Raw genomic sequence first — 22,507 nt, forward strand, 5'->3', positions numbered from 1 at the left:
TCAATAGCCACAAATGGCCATTGGCTACTGTTTTAGATAGCACAAACACAACATTTCCACTTTGTCAAAGAAAGTTCTGGTGGACAGTGCTGGTTTAAGGTGTAGTTTATGAGTGGAATAAACTGTATTCTCGCAGTTCGCATTAACTGGCCTGTATGGGGTTTACATTTTATTCTGTAGTCTTTTAAGGTCTTTTTAGGCCATTTTTTCCCCAAACGGGGCTAAAATATAAGTTGTTTTATTAAGAATTATTTTTATAAGTAGCATAATTGAAAATAAATATGAATTCATCTGTCTTTGCTGCATCTTTAATGAGCTGTGGTTTTTAGAGGTCGATTTTAAAAAAGTGCTCTTGTGTGGTAGGTGGAATGAAAAAAAGGTTAAAGGGAAGATTGAACATCAAACTATGTAGGTTGCCCTAGTATCCCAAATAAGACTGGGAAGGGGTGTGTAGAATTAGGCTGCCTGAATAGCACAAGGTTCTTTAAAGCTAACTAGCTCAGAACTGGTTACCACTCAGTAAACTGTGCCTACTCTGCTGGGTTTATGCACATGCTCCCAAACTTTTGTGGTATATAACCTGATAGGGAAAAAGGAAGAAATTTGCTTGGCTTCTTGCAGATTACATGTGTCTGTTACATAACAAAAATGTAAACCAGTGATGAACTTCTAAAGTTCAGAACACTCTGTTGGGTTTTATATCATTGAATCATATTGGCGCTTATACAGACTTCTGAACAGATTTGATCACATGCATCAGTATACACAGCAGATGACAACCAGGAGTGTTTTTGAAGGATGCTGAAAGATCATGACCAAAATAAGGCATTAGATTGTGGTGTTTCTGTTGAGTTACTGTTTCTATAATTTGAAATGGATGATCAGATATAACCACATCTATTTGTTCCACCTGTAACGATCATGCTGTAGTGCCACGTGGTGTTGAGGTATTGATTCATTTTGGAAAAGACAGCATTGATTAGCCATGAGCCCAACTGGACAGTTGTGTGTAGATTCTTAGTTAGTGCAAATTACTTTAACACTTTGGACTTTGAAATTCTGAAAGATCAGAAGTTCCTTACTGTTGCAGTGATTAGACTCTAGGAACTAGTCATTTGATCTCACAGACAGGACTTAATGCTCCATTGCTAATAGCTGACTGTCAAAAAAGTTTAGAATTGCATTTAATTTAGTCAACTCTTAGGCTGTGGTCATGTTTGGTTTTTTTTTTTCTTTTCTTTTTTTACCATCTTCATGAGGCATAACTCTTGAAATAACTTTACCAACTCTAAAATATTTATGTAGTTTCTTCTAATTATAAGTAGTTTTTCATATTAACAAGACACAGGGGTTATTTTATTTAGTTATTCTTTTCTTTTCCAGGTGGAGGGGTGCAAGAAAACAAAAAGAAATTCTTTTGCAGTGAGCACAAAATTATTTATGACCCAAAATTTTTTAAGTCCTTAAACTATCTTTGTAATAAACATTTCTTCCTGCCTTGCATAAATGAACATTCACAATGAAAAAAGAATAGATAAAAGTCTACTTTTTTTTTTTTAAGATTTTATTTATTTATTTGACAGAGAGAGAGAGACAGCGAGAGAGGGAACACAAGCAGGGGGAGTGGGAGAGGGAGAAGCAGGTTTCCCGCAGAGCAGGGAGCCCAGTGTGGGGCTCGATCCCAGGACCCTGGGATCATGACCTGAGCTGAAGGCAGATGCTTAACGACTGAGCCACCCAGGCGCCCCTTAATGCTGAACTCAATTTCTGTTTATTAAGTATACTTGCTTATTTTTATCTTGGTATATTGAGCTCTCTTGGTTGTTTATAGATTACATTCCACAAGTGGTCAGACACACATACACAAGATTATTATTGCTACTTGCTTTCCACCTGAAATATGTGGCTGCCCCAAAACCAACTGTAGAAGCTGAGTTGTCCACACCTGCTTGCTCTAAGGAAGGTGCTGCTGTGCTCCTAACCGATTGTTGTTTGCGCAGTTCTTCTGATAGACAACCCTTCTGTCCGGTGATTAACTCTCCATGTACTTTCTCCTTTCCCAGGAAGATTCAGAAAGGGCCAGGTATTCCCACCGGTCCAGTCATCATCGACCTTATCTGGTTTGTAATAACCAATAAACTTGCCCCTAATACTTGCCCCTCTTTAACTTCATGCAGTCACCCACAAACTTATGCTATGTTTGTTTTTGTTATCAGGGAGTTGAGGATGCGTTGTCCATTCGAAGTCTTGGCAGTCACAGGGTTGGTATTTTAAGTTGTTTGCACCATGATAGCAGAGCTTATATGTTTGAGCTTTCTGCAGCATTATTGCCTGAACAATCTGACAGTGTTCGTATTGCTTTGCCTTAAAAAAACAACAAAAAACAGAAAATATTGGCAAAGTCCTTTCATTGGAAAGTGATCTTTCTCTTAAATTATTGCTATAATCAATATAAATCAATTCTACAATCATGAATATTTTAAACTATTAACATATGTATTACTCTTTTTGTATAAAAGGACCTTTGATTTTGGAAAAGTATCGCAAAATAAGAAGATTGATTTTTATGGAATGACATCTGTGTGGTTCAACTTTCAGATTTTCCTACTTTCCTATTTTTTAAAATAATAATTTATTAAATGGGTAATAGCTTTGGGGCTTGGTTAACTAATTCTAGTTTTATTACATGGAAAAATTGAGCTACTGATTGAAAAATTCCTTGCTTATCATATTTATAGTAATTACCAAACCTCAACATTTTGATTAACATTTTGTAGTATGCCTTAGGTTTTTAGCATACATTGCTGTAAATCAAGGTAAATGAGACTTCGTTCATTAAAGTCTTGTATATTGTGCCAAGACACTGATCTCTTTTTAAAGAATTGTGCTTTAAACCTTAAAGCAATGCGTTTAATTTGTGCATTGACAATATTATTATGTGTATATCTAGATTTTTCATCAGTAAAATGATCTTTCATGTTGCGGTCTATATTGGTTAACTTTCCCTAAGTCTAGTTTTCTTCCTATCTTGTGTAATATAATAAACCAAGTGTGTTTGGTATATGAGTTACAGATGTGTTTGTACTCTTAAATAGTCCTTTACTCTAGTCATATTTCTTACTGGTGAATGTAATCTACTTTCTCTTTTTACAGAAGTCAGTACACTTGTTTTTGAATCATAAATATTTTAGTTAATTGCAAAACTTTAGATTTATAAGAATATTAACAAGCCTTCACGGCAACCTAATCAGCAACTTAAGAATGATTTTACAGGAGAAACATTTTTTAAGATAATAAATTCATCCTGCTTCTCCCTGGAGATTTTTTTTCTCTTTAAACATCATACAGGGAGTTAATAAAAGCTTGAAAGTTGAGTGTTGAGAGTTTGAAAACAATCTCTCCCCATTTTTAAAAAATTCATGGCTTTTTCCTTTGCTTTTCATTATAATGTTCATAGTATGAAGTTTCACACAGTTATCATCAAGCTGGTTATTTATAATTTTCTATGTGGTCTAAGGGAAACTTGATTATATATTAATATTAGCTTAACCGAACTGTAGAACCATCCAAGTTTGACCTAATTTAAGAAACTTTTTTTTTTTATCATTTTTAAAAAAGATTTTATTTGTTTATTTGAGAGAGAGAGTGTGTGCACATGAGAGAGCGAGCAGGGGGGAGGAGCGGAGGGAAAGGGAGAAGCAGACTTCCACTGAGTGGGGAGCCGAGCAGGGAGCCGAGCGGGGAGCCTGACGCGGGGTTCAGTCCCGGGACTGCAGGATCGTGACCTAAGCCAAAGGCAGATGCTTAACCGACTGAGCCACCCAGGCACCCCTAATTTCGGAGCCTCTAAAACAAATCTGCAAACAAGCATAAGAGAAATTAAACCTGCAATTAAGCTAATAAGGAATTGGTTACCAGGAATGTCTATAAGGTAATGATGATTTTCTTTTTATGGAAATTATATCATTAAATAAATTTAAGATAAAACTAGAACTTTCACAGCATTTTATTTCACTGTGGTAAGTGTGAAAATTTGCTACTGTGGTAAAGAGTAAAGCTCCCAGTATTTTAAAAAATCTGAGTGTGAACATGAAGATTAATAAAAATTTTACACCCTAGAGGAGACTCTAGTACGTTATTGTGTATGAGTGTATACCCAGCACATTTTAAATAGTTAGATTTCCTGGAAATAAGTCTGAAAGCTCACTGATAACATTGTTTAAAAGAAATATAATTAGGGGGGTCACCTGGGTGGCTCACAAGAGTCTCATGCTCTACTAACTGAGCCAGCTAGAGCCCCCAGATTATTTACTTTTTAAAAAAATAACTACCACGGGACATCTGGGTGGCTCAGTTGGTTAAGCGTCTGCCTTCGGCACAGGTCATGATCCTGATCCTGGAGTCCGGGGATCCAGTTCCGCGTTGGGCTCCCTGCTTAGCGGAGAGCCTGCTTCTCCCTCTGCCTGCCACTCCCCCTGCTTGTGCTCGCTCTGTCTCTCTTTCTTTTTTTTAAGATTTTTATTTATTTTACAGAGAGATAGCCAGAGAGGGAACACAAGCAGGGGGAATGGGGTAGGGAGAAGCAGGCTTCCCGCAGAGCAGAGAGCCCAGTGTGAGGCTCGATCCCAGGACCCCCGGATCATGACCTGAGCCGAAGGCAGACGCTTAACGACTGAGCCACCCAGGCGCCCCTCTCAATCTCTCTCTCTGACAAATAAATAAAATCTTTAAATAAAAGTTTTTAAAAAAAATAACTACCACATACATTAAGCTGAATATATAGACAGCTTTTGTTCTCTTTTAAAAATAAATGTGATGGCCTAAAACAGTGACCTAAACTTTATTGGGATTTGCTATATAATTTGGGAGTTTTGATATTTCTTTGTCAGTTATTTTTTAAAATGTATAAGCTGTATATTAAAAAGGTCTAACACTTTTGGACTTTGTATTTGATGTGTGAACATAAGCAGTACCTGGATGTGAGGCAGATGTATTTAAGGTTTTCTGTCATATTCTTAGGACTTTAATCTTTTTTTATCCAATTAACTTCAGTTAATACTTTCTTGAAAGATGACCAGCCAGAAGGTATTTGGGCTGGAAATGGTGTCCATGTTATAGACATTCTATAAAAAATAAAAAGAACAAAGATAGTTCAAGACTGTGAATGATAGGTTTGGGGGAAGGAGGAAGAAATCAAAGCCCTGAGCTTAGAATTTAAACAGTCTGTTTCTTTAAACAACAATCTGCCTTTGAAAAACATCTTAAAAATGCTTGGTCACTGCTTTTTATATTGAAATTTGAGAAGACTATAAGGTAGAGGTCCAAAATTAGAAAATTGAGGCCATCTTGAACCAGAGTAGTAGGGGTACATGGCAATTTCTTATTGGTGCAGATTTTTACTGTTGTATATATTAGTTCCTCTTTAATTATCAATACCCTTAATATAATTTTAATGAATTTAATTTTAATATGCTTGCAATTTGTGTTTTGTCATTTACTACTACACTGTTTAATTCCATGGAAGAACCCATCGAAGGACATAACTGGGACACACTGGAGCAGAGCCAGTACACCCAAAAGGAAAGACATCATGGTGTGTAGTTCAGAAAAATGTGCAGTGTTAATATTATGCACTTTGACTCTCAGAGTTCTGCGGGCTTGAGTAATGGGTATATTCTAATGGAAATTGACACTTGCTGAACTTTGTTTCCACAAACAAAAAGTTGCTCTATTTCTTTTAATTTTATTTCAAATGAAGACTTTCAGGTAACTTTCTGTGAGAGTTAAACAAATTCTTTCTGATAGACTGTCAAAGATTTGGAAATGTTTTAGCTAGAGCCCTTAATATCTTCAGTTCTCCCTCCTTTGATGAATTGTTTCTTTTTGTTTTTTTTTTTAAAGATTTTATTTATTTATTTGATAGAGAGAGGGAGAGCACAAGCAGGGGGAGGAGCAGGCAGAGGGAGAGGGAGAAACAGACTCCCTGCTGAGGAAGGAACCCGATGTGGGGCTCGATCCCAGGACCCTGGGATCATGACCTGAGCCGAAGGCAGCCACTTAACCGACTGAGCCACCCAGGCGCCCCGAATTACTTTTTTTTAAACAATGTAAATACCAACTGGCATGTACTAGGGGGATTCTTTTCGTTTACCCAGTTGTTCTAGTAGCAGTTGGAGTGTCCAAGCTATGGATTTCTTATCAGATAGATTCAGCAGTTTTTTTAAAAACCAGCTGAACTCTGCATTATATTTTAGAAAGGGAAAATTGAAATAGGTCAATTTCAATTCCTCTGTTAAATTCTATGCCTTTGTAAAATGCCATTGGTGCTACAGAGAGGATCCGAAAACATAAGACATGACTGTTTTCTTCAGTGAACTTACTGGTTGGGAGGGTGGAATAGTTTATATGCAAGAATGTGTGGCTTGAGCAGTACATATTTTAGTGATGGTATTTTTTTTTAAACAAAAAAGATATTTTGTTAATGGAGAGGAGACCTAAGTGAAATTTCTATAGAGAAGGAACTTTACTTTCAGGGAAATGTCACTGACTATTTTACCATTGCACATAATTTACTAAATGTGCACCTTTAGGCATCTTAGAAAATTTTAGATAAACAAGATTTTTGTTATCCATGTAATAACACTCTTTGTTGTTTGCCTCTTCTGGGTAAGATTGCTTAAAAGGTGTAAGCTAGAATGCTTAAAAAACAAAATTAGGAAATCACAATTCTTTTTTTTTTTTAAAGATTTTTATTTATTTATTTAACAGAGATAGAGAGCACAAGTAGGCAGAGCGGCAGACAGAGGGAGAGGGAGAAGCAGGCTCTCTGCTGAGCAGGGAGCCCGATGTGGGGCTCGATCCCAGGACCCTGGGATCATGACCTGAGCTGAAGGCAGCCGCTTAACTGACTGAGCCACTCAGGCGCCCCAGGAAATCACAATTCTAAGTAGTTACTATTTAATTCAGTTTCTTGGATTCGAAATGTGGTATTATGTCTATTATCTTATTTTCTTAAAGACCCTACATGAAATGTGGTTTTTCTGGTCTTATCATAAATTTTATGTGTTTTTCTTTGATTGATATTTAATCCCACACTTGTATGTATACTGTGCATATTCCGCACTTTGCTTGGACTAAGTTTCCAGTTTTGTTCAGTGTTTTTAATAGGGAAAGGTCTTGAGAAAGGAAGTTTTTCAGCTGTGTGTCCACAGGCAGATCCAAGGGAACTTCCACATTTTGATGCTGCCATTGTTTTTTTTGTAAGCCTGATTATATATTAGTTATGTGCTCTCACTTCATTGTCCATGCCTTCCTTGCTTTTGCCATGTTTCAAACAATGGGAAATGATGGTAACAGCCACAATAATGAAAAGTAAAACATCTTTTTAATTTCAAAATGTTTAATTCCTGCATGTAAAGGCTCCCTGTGGGTGTTTTGTGCCAGGGTATACTGAGGTTGAGTCATCTCGCCATTATTGACTAGGAATTCTGTGTTTGAAAGAGAACATGCGGGCGCCTGGGTGGCTCAGTTGGTTAAGCGACTGCCTTCGGCTCAGGTCATGATCCTGGAGTCCCGGGATCGAGTCCCGCGTCTGGCTCCCTGCTCGGTAGGGAGTCTGCTTCTCCCTCTGACCCTCCCCCCTCTCATGCTCTCTGTCTCTCACTCTCTCTCTCTCAAATAAATAAATAAAATCTTTAAAAAAAAAAAAAAAAAAAAAAAAATTTTAAAAAAAAAAAAAAAAAAAAAAAAAAAAAAAGAAAGAGAACATGCAGCTTTACATGTACAAAGAGTTTAGCAATCACTTATATTAGGAAAGTGTGGGTTTGGGGAAGAAGATTCTTTAATTCAAATGTAATAGCCTTGTGTATAATAATTTTCAACTTTTAAAGTAGTGCTGAATTTTTTTAAATTGTTTTATTTAAATTCCAGTTTGGATTTTTAGTAACTTTGCAAACGTTGCTTTTTTCTTCTTTATATTTCTGATTTGGGGAATACAATCAACATTCAACTTTTTCTGAAAACCAGTATGATGCTCTCAAGGATAGATCATCAAGACTTTCATCATTAGTATGTAGTGCATGACTTTGTGTTAAACGTAGAGTTTTACTTTATAAATGTCTGATCATGCTAATCATAGATTATGACTAACTTTCCACAGGTTTGTTATTATGTTTTGGGGAAAGAGTATGGCCACCGATGCAAAGACTGTTTTGCAATTGTGGCATAATTGAACATTTGAATAATTTTTTCTTTTAAAATTTCAGGATCAGATAAAAATGATTTGCTTCCTTATCCAGCACTAAGATTGGTAGTAATATCTTTTCTTAAAGTGATGAGCTCCTCAAATGACACATATGCGTTGCCTGGAAGACATGTTTCTGGCAGTGTTTGATACCCACTGAACTACAGGCCCTGCTGTGTTTGTTTCTTATTATGTGCCACAGGCCGGCAGGTGTGAAGTTGCTAAACAGGAAATAGCCAGCAGTGACAGGTGATACCTGAAACATCAGTTATACCTGCTCATTTTTGCTTGATTTGGTTGGTTTTTTATGTATGTCATTTTAGCCAAGGAAGTTTAGTTATAGCATGTTTTCCTTGGGTTAATATTATGTCAGTAGATTGCCTGAGTTTCTAGACAATATAGTCATCTCTTAAAATGTTCAGGGTAATGTATGAAAGGAAGGATATGCATATTCAAAAAAGAAAAATGAATGGATGGATTCAGGATCTAGCTGTGCATATGACAGATGATTTGCCTGGAGCAGACTGCTGATAAGTAGGACATTGCTAGCACCTCCTCATTTCAGGTGGGCAATATATAGCTAGATTGGGTTTCTTGTCTACGTAATGATCTTTATACTAGTATTTCTGTCCTCCTTCATTCCCTCATATACACTTGGCTTTGTGCTCCTGGGAGAAGTTATGTATTGAGACAGTGCTGTCTTCAGAGGACCTGCGTGTAAGGTCATTGTCTGATAATGCTGTTGCTACAAGGGGCAGTCCATACTGTCTTGGCTGTTTTCCTCCTGAGCAGCATGTGCTGTGGGACCACTAACTTGGGTCAGGAGTATTTTCTTGGGCAGAGCAATGCTCAATCTTGTTTTGGTTGATCCCAAAGGATTGCCTTTTGGGCTTTTGCTAAGGTAGGCCTAGAAGGAAGTCGACCCTCTTGTCCCCCATACCTTTATAAAGAAGATAGAAAGCACTCAAGATGTGGGGTGAACATCTTCACAAATGCCCTGCCTGGCTCTGAGTCCTAATTACATCTTTTTGAGCTGGCTGTACATGGAGATGGGATGGCACAGGGGAAAGTGAGGGGGAGTGAAGATGTGTAGAGGTGCTAGATACCTTAGCTAGTCAGTCAAGTGCCATGAATCATTTACTAACAGCTGGTAAATAGATTCCATGGGGACTGCTCTGTATCTCATATGCATCTTTCTGTGTATAATTTTAAGACGAAGTTTATTAAGTTATTTTTTAAACTTCACTATGTGATCATGAAAGTTAACTTCAAATGTTTACTTCCAGAATCATTCTTACAGTCATTCTTATGGAATGAAGAAGAGGTCTTCTGGTTCTCATAAAGACCCACTGGTTAGTTGTGTTCTGTCTCATGTCCCACTGTCTTGTGCTGCTATAAAATTCACTGATTACTTTTAGGGAACTTAAGAATTATGACTGCTTTGGTGTGTGCCTTAGGTATTATTGAAATTTGATAACATACTGAAACATGATTTATCAGAATCTTATTTAAAAGTAATTTTGTTTTCACTTACAGGATTTAATATCAAGTTAATACAAGAAGTTCATTAATCACCTACTTTCATTTATGAACTGTCCTTTGGAATATACTTCAAGAATAAGTTTAGTGAGATTATTTATTTATTTATTTATTAAAGATTTTATTTATTTATTTTGACAGAGAGAGATAGCAAGAGCAGGAACACAAGCAGGGGGAGTGGGAGAGGGAGAAGCAGGCTCCCCGCTGAGCAGGGAGCCTAATATGGGGCTTGATCCCGGGACCCTGGGACCATGACGCAAGCCGAAGACAGACACCCAATGACTGAGCCACCCAAGCGCCCCAAGATTTTTTATTTATTTTTGAGAGAGAGAGAGGGAGAGAGATAGCACAAGCAGGGGGAGGGGCGGAGGGAGAAGCAGAGTCCCTGAGGAGCAGGGAGCCCGATGCGGGACTCGATCCCAGGACCCTGGGATCGTGACCTGAGCCGAAGGCAGACATTTAACCGACTGAGCCACCCAGGTGTCCCCAGAAAACAATGTATTATGTACAATGTCAGGAATATAAATTGAATTTGTTAGAGCCTTTTTTTTTTTTTAAAGATTTTATTTATTCATTTGAGACACAGAGATACAGAGAGAGAGAACATGAGCAGGGGAGAGGCAGGCTTCCTGCTGAGCCAGGAGCCCGATGCGGGACTCGATCCCAGGACCCCGGGATCATGACCTGAGCCGAAGGCAGACGCTTAACCATCTGAACCACCCAGGCGCCCAATGTTAGAATTTTTAATAGATTATTGATGGTGATAGAGAATACTGAAATACCCTTTCTGTTAGGCTGCCACAGTACTGGCGGAGAATCACTCCCAAGCTGCCTGTTAACTGGGTTCCTGTGGAAGGGGCTCTGACCTTTGGTAGGGTGAGAGAGGATCAGTAGGCTTTGGCTGGTAGAAGGGAATATAATGGAGAGGACATTAGTGAGAAGCCCTGGAGGGTGAAGCCTTGGGAGCTCTGGGGAGAGGTTAGTCCTGGTGCCTTGTTGAGGGGGTGGTGTGGGGAGGCCAGGCCAGGAGTGGCAGGGGTCAGTGGGCACATGGATTCCCCGCCCCGCCCCACCGATTGCAGTGTCAGCAGTGCAGGAGGAGGCCATCAGTCAGGGATTGCTTACATTTCCTTAACTCTGAGTGAAAAAGATGGCTGGATAAGTTAGAAAGGGAGTTTTATAGATGATGGCCTCTTTGCCAGGTAACCACAATCTGTATAATGGCCTGTTTGTGCGGTGTATTGAAGATGAACCTGCCATAGATGTTTTAGGCCAAACCTGTTTAGTACACACTTGCACTGTGTCTTTGGTAACTTAATTCGATATTTTGACAAATAATGGGACTAGGAGAAGTTTGAAGAAAAAGACTTTACTGTTTTCTCTGGCATTGCCAAGTGGATTATAAAAGTGGTAATTACTCAGTTGTCTTGGATTTTTCAAGGATGTTACTAAGTATGACATGAGAATAAATCACTTATTATTTCATTCCATTTTGACTGAGGCTTTATGCTCATGTTTTTAAAGTAAAAAAAATTAGTAATGACTTGGTTTGAATACAGTTAACCTTTAATATTAGTCTTTTTTGGAGACCTGAGATAATTATTATTTTGACTTTTACTTAATGCAATTCAGTGCTTTAAAGTCATTGTTTTGGAGGAGAGAGGGTTTGGCAATATTAGAGTTTGCCTTTGTGTATTGTCAACAATGTTTAACCTAAGAAAAATGTGTTTAATTTTACTTTTTGCAGAGTGGCCTCTACTTTGACCAGAGAAACTATAGCAGTCTTAGACATAGCAAACCCACCTCTGCCTACTACACACGGGTTTGTCTCAGGCTTTTTGGCTTTGTTTGTTTTATCCAACTTTAACACACTTCTAACCCCTGGTTTTGCATTTTGACTAGTTAGAACTAATCTGTGAGTGGCTGTGTGTACACTGGTTTGTGGTAACTGAATTCATAGAGTCTGTGTGTCTTTAGCTGATGTGAACTATTGAACCACCACATTTATAAATGAGTACCATTTTCCAGTTTTTTAAAATGAAAAATACTTAACATACAAAAATGTTCAAAGAATTGTATATTAACCACCCACGTGCCTACTACTTAGATTCTACAATGAATATTTTACTATATTTCCTTTGTCATATTAATGTCTATCCATCTATCCATCCATCGATCCATCTTTTTTGGGGGGATGTATTTCAGAATAAGTTGTAGGCATCACTACACATCATGGTGGTTGGCCTTTTAATAAAAGCTTACATGTAAAAATTTAAACTGTAATTGGGATGAAAAGAATATTTGTTTAATGTTAGAATCCTTGTTTTTTCAAGACATTTGGCACATCATACATTTAAAACATAAATATGTGACACATAGTACATAGAAAATAATTCAGTTGTCAAAACCTGCACACGCAACTTAGATATTCTTATTTTCCCTGTCTGATGGGCTCGGAAAAAAGAGTTGAAAATTATTTTCAGATGACATCAGAAGAGGAAAGATTTAATTCCATTTTTAAAAATGCTGTGCCTTGTTAGTGACTTGAATTTGTTGTGACCAGTACATTTTTTCTGATTAAACTAAGATACTTTGTCCATGGCTTGTGTATTTGTAGTGTAACTTGGAGCTCATTTACCTGGTTCCTCAGCAGTCAGGCTAAGCTCATCAAGAGTCTGCTGTGAGATCTCAGAAAGTGTCCCAGGAGCTGCTGGTGACCCGGGTGTGGCCACTGTCCTCCACACTCCCTGTGCCGTGGCCCTCTTTTCTTCAGTGTTTTCTTAGGTTGCCACCCCATCTCCTAACATTACTATTGAAAGCCCAGTAAGACTTAAACACATTTATAGAAAACTATTCCAGGTGTTTCTCTTATCCCTTAAAATGGGTATTCAAAAAGATTTCTAATGGCTAAGTTTTCCTCACCTTATGTGTAACTTAACTCCCTTAAGCATTCAGGAATTGCTAATCAATTATGGAGTGTAGAATAAACACAGCTTCTGCTCTCGTGATGGAGAGACCAAGTCTCCTTTTGCTGAATTATCTTGTTCTGTTTTGTTTTTGTTTCTTAACAGTCTTCTTCCCTGTGTAGTGACCCTCTGGCGACCTCAAAGAGTACCAGGGTTAGTACTTTCTGAGAAGTGTCTTGCCTTCAGAGCTACCAGTTGCTTTTCTTTGGGTTAAATCATGCGCTTTTTTCATAGGCCTCCTCTACTGCAAATTCTGGTCTGCTGAGAAGTACCAGCCTGGTTTGTATTTTTCTCTTCCAACGTGTGTACTCCTGGTGGAGCCACTGTCATGGTGCTGACCCTGGCTTGACAGCTTTCCTCCAAAACAGTCAAGGACACGTGGCTTTGATGCTATGTACACTGCAGAATGTGCTGCCAATGCTTAAAATGCAAAACTTTAGGGTAGTAAGAAAAAAAAACAAAAACAAACCAGCCCTATTTTCCAGATAGTGCTGGCTGTTGGTAGGCCCTTGCTTACGGTTGGTTTCCTGTAGAGAAGACAACCTTGCATGGGCCCCACTACACTTGTATACTTTTGTGAGATGGTTGCCCATGCACAGATGTCATATTTCCTTTGGGACAGCTGTGGCCTTGGCCGTGTTAATACTAGGCTCTAATAAAGCAAGCTGACTAGGAAGCAAAAGCCATTATCTGTGTAACGTGCGCCATAGTTCTGTGTAATGTGCAAGTTGTGAGCTGGCTGCTTTCAGGCTGTTGCTTTGTTGTGCTGTGGCCTGTTCTCGTAGACTGGCAACTGGAGGCTTTGTAGGTTCTTTTTATTGTGCCAGTGGGCAAAATGCTTTATGTCCCTCACTTTGCTTTTCTGCTCAGTCCCCTCTTTAGAGAGAATAAATTCATAAATGTTCCTTCTCCTAGTTTCATAACATGATGGTGAAAAGAAATACTGTAACGGTGCTTTTTAAAGGAAGTGTGAGTTTGAAGTTTTGGGACTGATGTAGGACTTTACGCATATCAGTGAATGTTCTCAACTGACACACTACACTACAACACTTTTTTGGAACTGAGTACTTCGAAGAAATTGTGACATTTTCAAAACAACTTTGATACCTGAATAAATAGATGAGTGGTATTTCCTCTGTTCTTTAGGTGTCATTGTATCATGGTGGATTATATAACCCTTATGGGTCTCGAACTGTAAGTCCAACCAGGGGGAGGTGGTGAGGAGGGAGGTGTGTAGGTGGATAGTTTACTTACAAAGAAAAAGTCATTTAATCTGACCTGCAGTTGCTCTATAAGCTGTGACCCATAAGCTAGCCAACGGTGACTCTCACCCAAATTGTGAGGAACTGCCTGCTGGAAATCATGGCTCACAGTATGAAGGGAATATAAGTGGAGAAACCTCTTTTCCTGCTCATTAGTCCCTGAGGAAGAGGATGGGAGCAGTGCTCCTCAGGGCATCCCCTTCCCCTCCTCACCCTCCAGCTGAGGGCTGCTGGATCTAGGGGGTTGGGAGGAAGGTAGAGTTCCAGACCTGGGAGAACAGTCACCTTCACCCTGGGAGCCAGCGGCCACTTAGGTCCAGGGTCACGAATGTATTCCCCCAGCAGGCAAAGGAGGTGGCCATTATTGTAAAACCTTTCTTCTTGGAAACTTTATAGCCATCTGAATACAGTTATTACTCATCAAGAACAAGTTCGGCCCGAAGCAGTCCTGTGGTGAGCTGTCTGGTCTCTTTGCATGCTTTATAGATACTTTCAGTTGTTTCCTTAATCTGTACTCACAATTCGGAATATTGAGGATGCGTGTTTCACTCTTTTGTACATGGATTGTCATTTTCCTTCGGTACACAAACTCAGGTATACTAATTTGTCCTAATTGGTGGTTTCTGTGTGAATGTGACTTAGCACACAATTTCTGAAATGAGTCTGGAACCAGTGCCATTAGAAGTTTTAAAAAATTTGTATTGTCGTTTATGTGAACTTCTTATCTTTTCAGTGGTGATAATTCACTATATGGGTTGATTATCCTATGTTTCTCTTTTCTGTCTCTGCTTTCTGCATTGAGCCATTTCACTTGCTTGCCAGCACTTCAATCAATGGAGTGAAAGGAGAAGTAATAAAACAAGTCAGCTTTTAAAAATTGTTTACATAAAAGACAAAACTGGGATAATTCTAATCACCTAATCTTTCTGGAATATTAAAACTTTTTTTTTTAAGTTATAAAAGTAGTATTAGCTTAAGGAAAGTCCAAAGTAAAAGTCCCCTGACCCTTTCCCTATGTTCCCTTTTCTACTGAGTGCGTTTTGGAGATAGTTTTATGTCAGCACATTCTTTTTAATGGCGGTATATTATCCCACTAGTGCATGGGTTGTACATTTCTTTTTGAGGATTTCTTTTCATAGGTATTGTTTTTGGTTTTTGTTTTTAAACTGTAGTTGACACACAAGGTTACATTAGTTTTAGGTGTATAACATAGTGATGTGACAACTCTGTATATTATGCTGTGCTCGCCACAGGTGTAGCTCGCATCTGTCACCACACAGCATGATTACAATACCATTGACTATATTCTCTATGCTGTAGCTTTTATCCTTGTCAATCATTAAATAACTGGAAGCTTGTATTTCCCACTCCCTATCGATGGACATTTAGGTTGCTGTATTTTTGCTACAGCGAACACTTGCATAATGGACTGTCGTATACAGCTGTATTTTTGTGTACTTATGAGTAGATCTCATGTAAGGTAGATTGCTAATCATTAAATGATGGGGGTCAAAGAGTATATACGTTTAAATTATGATGCATATTGCCATATTGCCCACCAAAAAAGACTAAACTAATTTACATTTCCACTGGCAAATGATGACTTTAGGAACTACATTGTTATTCTTGACAGTGTCAAAATAGGAGAAATTACTAAAGCAGTTTCTTAATGGTCAGTACAGATTGCTCTGTGGAGTGGAATAGGTGAGCTATATAGATTTTATTTTATATTCATGTTGGGCTCTGTTCTTCTGCCATTTCCAAGGGGCACTTCTCAAGAATTCCACTCCTGTGCTTAACAGAAATGTACACAGGAATGTTTAAGGAGATAAAGGCTTTTTGATTTAAGTAGGAAGTTTACTTTTACCTCACTCCGTAATAAAATTCCACTTGGCAATTCTTGGGCCCGATAGCATTTTTAATGCACCAATATGATGGCCCCTTGCAAACAAAATTATGGTAATACATTTTCAATCAAGTGTAGAACCTTGTCCTTGTGTGCTGGCTGCATGTTATTTCATTTGCAAGTTGGGTTCAGAGTTATTATCTCGGTGATGCCAGAATGCTTCCTCAGTGATGTCAGAATAGAGGTAACTTATACACACGGAAGATGAGTCTTCTGCTGCTCGTGGAATAGGAAGAAAACTGTAGGGTGATGTTAGAAGTATCTCCACGCATTGCATAGGAATAAATAAAGGAAAATAAGAATCATCATTTCAGTGTCCTTGCTGGTAGGAAATTCTGTTTTTGACTTATTTCACCTGAAGATATTCTTAGATTTTTCTCTCCCGAACTTAAGCATTAAGTATACTTGTTGACCCCCTGATGGGCTCCAAAGGGCCTAGTGGTTTAAAAAGCATGAAATCCGGGCGCCTGGGTGGCTCAGTTGTTTAGGCGACTGCCTTCGGCTCGGGTCATGATCCTGGAGTCCTGGGATCGAGTCCCGCATCAGGCTCCCTGCTCGGTGGGGAGTCTGCTTCTCCCTCTGACCCTCCCCCATCTCATGCTCTCTCTCTCTCTCATTAAAAAAAAAAACACACAAAAAAACATGAAATCCCTAGCTGGTGTTGGTTGGTCTATTTATGCCCTAGCCCTCCACTCCTGTCCTCTTTTTTTCTACAACTTAAATAAAAGAGAAAGTAGTATTTTATTCTGTGTGCTTTTTAGAAATATCGTTTGGTTTTTAATGATACTTTATTATACTTTGAAGCCACTTTTCTCTTTGATGGTGCACAATAGGTGGTGCCAATTATATGCTCATGTAGAGTAATTGCATGCTTCCCCAAACCTTACCTAATGTGCTTGCAGCCAGGTAAGACCTATAGTGAAATCACATGTTTTTCATTATCTGCTTTTAATATCTGTAGTTTACCGATGATGACACTGCAAGCATTGCATCTTCTGGTCGCGCCAGTCGTGGGCGAAGGGACAGTGTGGTGAGCGTGGTTTGCATGCAAACTCATACAATAAGTTTTTAAATTGCCCCCCTATATGTGATCCCATGAAATCTCCTGGAAAATGAAATTTGCATTTGACAAAAATGAGCATTTTCCTCAAATTTAGCTTATATGAATAATTTGCCTTCAAAAATGTGTTCCTGTGAATATGTATTCTCTGTGGGCTATGGAAGCTTTCATCAGTAACTTGCCTCTTTACACCTCTTATGTGCAGGTCTTTGTGTATTTGAAAGATTTTCACTTTTTATTCTTTGTTGCTGTTTTATGTACATGCATTTATGTGCACAGTTCACCAGTAACAAAAGTTTCTCCAGCAAAATGAATGCTCCACTTTGCATAAAACTCGTTAACTATGGATTACAAATCATGTTGCCATCAGTTGCTTTCTTCGCTGTGTATTTAAGATGTATTGTTTATATACATCTTTTAAGACCTGTGAACTTTTTAATAGTCGTAGGTGGCAAAATTTAGAAATTCTGGTCAAAAATTCTGGTTAAAAATTCAGCTAGCATAATAATTGTAGAGACAACAAATAGCTAGGTCAAAATACAGATTGGTGTAATTTCAGATTATTCTTTTGATGATGCTGGAAGTTTTTCAGAGAGCTGATGACATTTTTGCTATATTTAAGAATTGATTTGAAAATTACATTGGTAAGCATGATATGTCAGCTTAGAGCTAGAAAAGAGCCATGTTTTGTGAAAGATTGTAAACCTGAAGCTTTCATAGAAAAGGGGAACACCGAGTGTTTGTGAGATTTGTTGCCAAAAATGCAGTGATCTGTTTAAGGCAATTGTGGTCCATTGGCGAACCAGTTAATGCTCATACAGCTGAAGGAGAAAAAACAAGCCAGGACACCTGAAAGCACCTTGGAAAGTGATGGAGTAGAAAGGGCAGGAAGGGACTTTAAAGTAATGATGCCTGGGTTTGAGCCACTTCTACAACCTGTTAGTTGTGTTAATGGCAATTTATTTGTAATGGGGATGTTAATGACTGTCTTTGTAGGTAGGCTTAATATATGCAAATGAATTACTTATGGAGAAGAGCTACAAAGTTCTTGAGACAGTAGGAACCAGTAAAATATTAGGTATATGTAAATCTAAGTTGTATTACTATGAATAAAAATATTGTTGCTTGACTGCATTAGCCCTTAGCAAAACTTCACACTTGTAAGCCTTCTTTGTCTCTGTGGATGGATTTCCAAATTCGCTTCCTGGAATGGAAGAGTTTTTAAGCAAGGTAATCAGACAGAGCTGAGGTAAGAAAAGCTGATAAGTGAGGTAAAAAATACTCCCTACTTACTAATTCAGCAGATGTTTATGGAGTACCTATTATATGTGAGGCATTGTATTAAGTGCTGGGAATAATGTGGTAAGCTAGACCAGATTTCTGATTTCGTGGAGCTTATATCCTAGTGAAAGAAATAGAAAATAAACAAGTAAACAAAGGAAGAAAAGAGAAGTAACCCCAGGGATTGTGAAGAGAACAGCAGGTGATGGGACAGGGAACATTGAGGGATGCATGTGCGAGTGTGCATCCCTTTGGAGGGGGTGGTCAGAGAAGGCTTCCCCCAGGGAAGTGACCTTTGAGCTGCGACTTGAAATGGGAGGAGCCAGCTGCCTGAAGAGCGGGAGAAGAGCTTTCTAGGCCGATGACAAAGTCTCAGGTGGGAAAAGACTGAGTTTGGGGAACCAGAAAGGGGCCAGTGTAGTTCTTTCATTATTTTGTCTCACAGTTCCTGGTCTTGAGGAGTATGAAAAAGAGGGAAGTGTAGAAATTGAGCAAATAGTGCAATAAATACCCTGCAAAGAATGCTGCATTGAGCATATATGTGCTTAACAGAGTTGATAGCTGTAATGAACTATAAGTTTTTGAAATATGGTAGAGGCTTGAGGTAAATAGTATCCTAGTGAGGATGATGCATGTGCTAAACACGGGAGCCTTTGCTGGCCCTCGGCAGTAAATGATCTCTGTGGTATACAACTCAAGTTAAGGTGCATAAAAGCTTGTTTTAGGGAGCTGTGATTTCCTTTAGAAACCCTTTTATGTTTCTTTTCTACTTTTTTGAGTAGGTTAATTGCAGCGGTTTCCTCATTGCATGATACTTTATCAAGCACCAAAACAATATTTGTTTTCCTCATTTGACAATGTTCTTATCCTTCTCCTCTCTCTTTTCTTAACCTTTAAAGCATTTCATTTTTTTCTGATTGAAAGGTTTCTACCGCTGATTATTTTAGTCGCTCCAATCGTAGGGGGAGTGTAGTCTCAGAGGTGGATGACGTCAGTATCCCCGATTTGACCAGCGTGAGTGTATTGCATGGGGGTGGTTTTGGTGTCTCAGGCTTGTGACTAACGGCTAATACATTAGCTATTTGAAAGTTAGGAGCTTAATTTACTGCTTTAATTTTTATTGGGATAGAGTAACATAAAGTACAGTTACTTGTTTTGTTTTGGAATGTATATACTGATATGCTTTGATTTTTTAAAAAAACTTTTCTGTGAAAAATTTCACCTGTAGAACCCGTCAGCAGCTCCAAAAATTACCAGTGTTTTGCCAATTTTGCTTCATCTCTTTCCTCCCTTTTCCCTTTTTTTTTCCTGAATTATTTTAAAGCAAATCCATGTCATTTCCCAGTAGTTTAGTATGCATCTCTAATTGAGAATTTCTTTTTCATATTTACTCTACCATTATCATACCTAATAAAATTAAAAATAATTCCTTAAAACCTCTAATACCTAGCCCATATTTAGATATCCCTGATGAGTCTTAAAATTTTTCTTCCCTTTTTATTTTGGTGAATATATAAAGTACTAGACAGACTTTGAAGGTTGAACAATAGGAGATTTTTTTTTTTTTTAAAGATTTTATTTATTTGACAGAGAGAGACACAGCGAGAGAGGGAACACAAGCAGGGGGAGCGGGAGAGGGAGAAGCAGGCTTCCCGTGGAGCAAGGAGCCCAATGCGGGGCTCGATCCCAGGACCCTGGGATCATGACCTGAGCTGAAGGCAGACGCTTAACGACTGAGCCACCCAGGCGCCCCTGAACAATAGGAGATATTACTTAGTAAAGTGTCACTAATTTATGGTAACTGGGAAGAATCTAAATAGATTTTAAACATTTGGACTATGGCATTATTTTGAAGAAATGCCTGTCCATTGCTTTCACATCATTGGGAACTGAATTTAGGAAAGATTGTCCTTGATGCCTTGAGGCATTTGTCTTAATGAAGGAACTCCAACCAGCATATACCTCCCTGCCTGATCTAATAGCCTCTTTTCCTCTTTGACACCTCCTGTCCCTTGCTGGGATTAGTTTTGTTTTGCCCATAGACCAATGCTGTCTGATTTTCAAGCACTTTGAAGCAGGTGAGAGGCAGTGTTTCCTAACCAAAAAGTTAGTTTTTGAATGAAGAGATATTATTTATATTTAGCACATTGCTCGTTGTATTAAAATAGCTACTTTTGAATGACTTTAATCCTGGAAAATAATTTTAAGTGTGGTCCTTTTTTTTTTTTTTTTTAAAGATTTTATTTATTTATTTGAGAGAGTGAGAGAGAGAAAGAGCACAAGAGGGGGGAGCGGGAGAGGGAGAAGCAGACTCCCTGCTGAGCAGGTAGCCTGATGCGGGACTCGATCCCAGGACTCCAGGATCATGACCTGAGCCAAAGGCAGTCGCTTAACCAGCTGAGCCACCCAGGCGCCCTTAAGTGTGGTCCTTAAGTATTCCAGATTGTTGGATCTCAAACCTGGCTGTATATAGCAACCCTGTCTTGCCCTCTGTCAGATCAAGGAATCTCTGCACGCAGAGTTGGAAGATTGGCTCCCGAGTCTTTCCCCTGAAATATTGCTCATTTTATTGGTTTGCTTAGCAACTTATTCTTTTTTTTTTGTAGATATGAACAATTTAATTTATTGTATACACCTTTTTTTCTTAAAAACTTTGAATTCTGTTAGCCTTTAATTTGTGATGGTGGTTATGTCCTCCTTATATATATTTCTTGGCAATTTATTTTAGTAACTACACAGAAGTGAAAAGCTTGATAGTTTAAAAAAAAAAAACTCCCTGCTTCTACTAATTTAATATAACTCTTTTCTTTACCCAGGTAATTATTTTGGTTTATTTACATATTTTTAAATAAAAATTATACATATTTAAGGTGTATAACGTGATGATTTGATATGTATACGTTATTATATCAAATCATCATGCTGTACACCTTATAACATAAAAAAAGATTCTCTGGAGCAGTGGTTAGCAAATATGGCCAGCAACCCCTTATTTTATAGCCTGTGAGCTAATGGTTTTTATGTATTTTTTTCATGATTATCTAAGTACCTATATGATATCCTTAATTTTGCCTTTTGGCAAAGCCTAAAAATTTGCTGTTCCCCTCTCTAGAGCAAAAATTTTCTCTAATATTATTTCTTTTAAAGGGTAACTATACAGCTCATTGTAGACAAATGAAAAGTGGACTTGACATTGGTAAGATCCTCCCCACACACTCCACTTTTTGATATAAGCTAGGAAATCTGCATTTTTTTGTGAAATAGCCTGATTTTAAAATGCTGACAATGAATTCAAAATTTTAAAAGTCATTTTCAGGCTTCCGCATTGTGGATCAGATAAATGTGTACATTCTGCTCCATTTATAACTTCTGAGCTAGGTGTGCTGAAAAAGGGTGCCAGGCCCTGATTTGGCAAGACTCACTATATGGATATTTATGATTGCTCAATCCTCTGGTCTTTTCTTCTGCATTGTTCCTTTGTCCCATCAGTCAGGCTGGGGAAAAGGATGTAAATGTGCTTTCATTTTACTGATTGTTAATAATCAGACCATTTCTGAATGGAATCCTCAGCCATTTTTGCTTTAGGAGATTATTAAAATTAATTGCTCCCTTCCCTTCTGTGGTTAGGGAATCAGTCATTAGTTTTCTGGTTGTTTTTTTTTTTCTCCATTAAACAGAATTTTTGATGCATATTATCATCCATATATAAAATTAGAAGTTAAAGGATTAGACTCCAATAACTACATTAAACAACACTATAAATACTTTGACTATAATTTTATAACTTAAAAAATAAGTTTATTCAAATGCCTAATTATGAATACCTTTATCTTCTGATCATATATATTACATTAGATTTACTGATACAGTTGACAGGAATGGGTGCTGCATGATATACCTCAGATATGCATAGCTCAATTACATCAAATCTCTGATACCTTTTTTTAATATATTTTTTAAGACTTTATTTATTTGAGAGAGATAGCATGAGAGTGAGAGAGAGAGAGAGAGAAAGAGACCACAAGCAGGGGGGAGTGGTAGAGGGAGAGGGAGAAGCAGGCTCCCCGCCGAGCAGGGAGCCCTATGCGGGGCTCGATCCCAGGACGCTGGGATCATAACCTGAGCTGAAGGCAGATGCTTAACCTACTGAGCCACCCAGGTGCCCTCAAATCTCTGATGTCCTTTTAAGAAAAAAATATAATTAGAACAAGATGTAAGTCTTTATTTCTAAACAACTGTTTTAAAAAATCT

The 22,507-nt window shown here is 38.2% G+C and overlaps 1 protein-coding gene across 3 annotated transcripts in view; it reads left to right on the forward strand.

Annotated features, from left to right (window-relative positions):
• The window catches only part of LRRFIP2 (LRR binding FLII interacting protein 2), a 107,372-nt gene that overhangs the window by 40,563 nt on the left and 44,302 nt on the right, over positions 1-22,507 (forward strand). The window contains exons 5-15 of one of the 3 annotated variants that reach the window (XM_021677566.1): positions 2,064-2,120; positions 2,217-2,261; positions 8,026-8,067; positions 9,529-9,594; positions 11,529-11,603; positions 12,853-12,900; positions 12,982-13,026; positions 13,894-13,941; positions 14,406-14,462; positions 16,877-16,945; positions 19,181-19,270. The exons of the other annotated variants lie outside the window; for them this stretch is intronic. Coding sequence (XP_021533241.1) covers positions 2,064-2,120; positions 2,217-2,261; positions 8,026-8,067; positions 9,529-9,594; positions 11,529-11,603; positions 12,853-12,900; positions 12,982-13,026; positions 13,894-13,941; positions 14,406-14,462; positions 16,877-16,945; positions 19,181-19,270 — 642 coding nt within the window. The remainder of the gene's footprint in view (positions 1-2,063; positions 2,121-2,216; positions 2,262-8,025; positions 8,068-9,528; positions 9,595-11,528; positions 11,604-12,852; positions 12,901-12,981; positions 13,027-13,893; positions 13,942-14,405; positions 14,463-16,876; positions 16,946-19,180; positions 19,271-22,507) is intronic. 3 annotated transcript variants of the gene reach the window in all.

The sequence above is a fragment of the Neomonachus schauinslandi genome, chromosome 1 (genome assembly GCF_002201575.2).
Source record: "Neomonachus schauinslandi chromosome 1, ASM220157v2, whole genome shotgun sequence".
Lineage (NCBI taxonomy): Eukaryota > Metazoa > Chordata > Mammalia > Carnivora > Phocidae > Neomonachus > Neomonachus schauinslandi.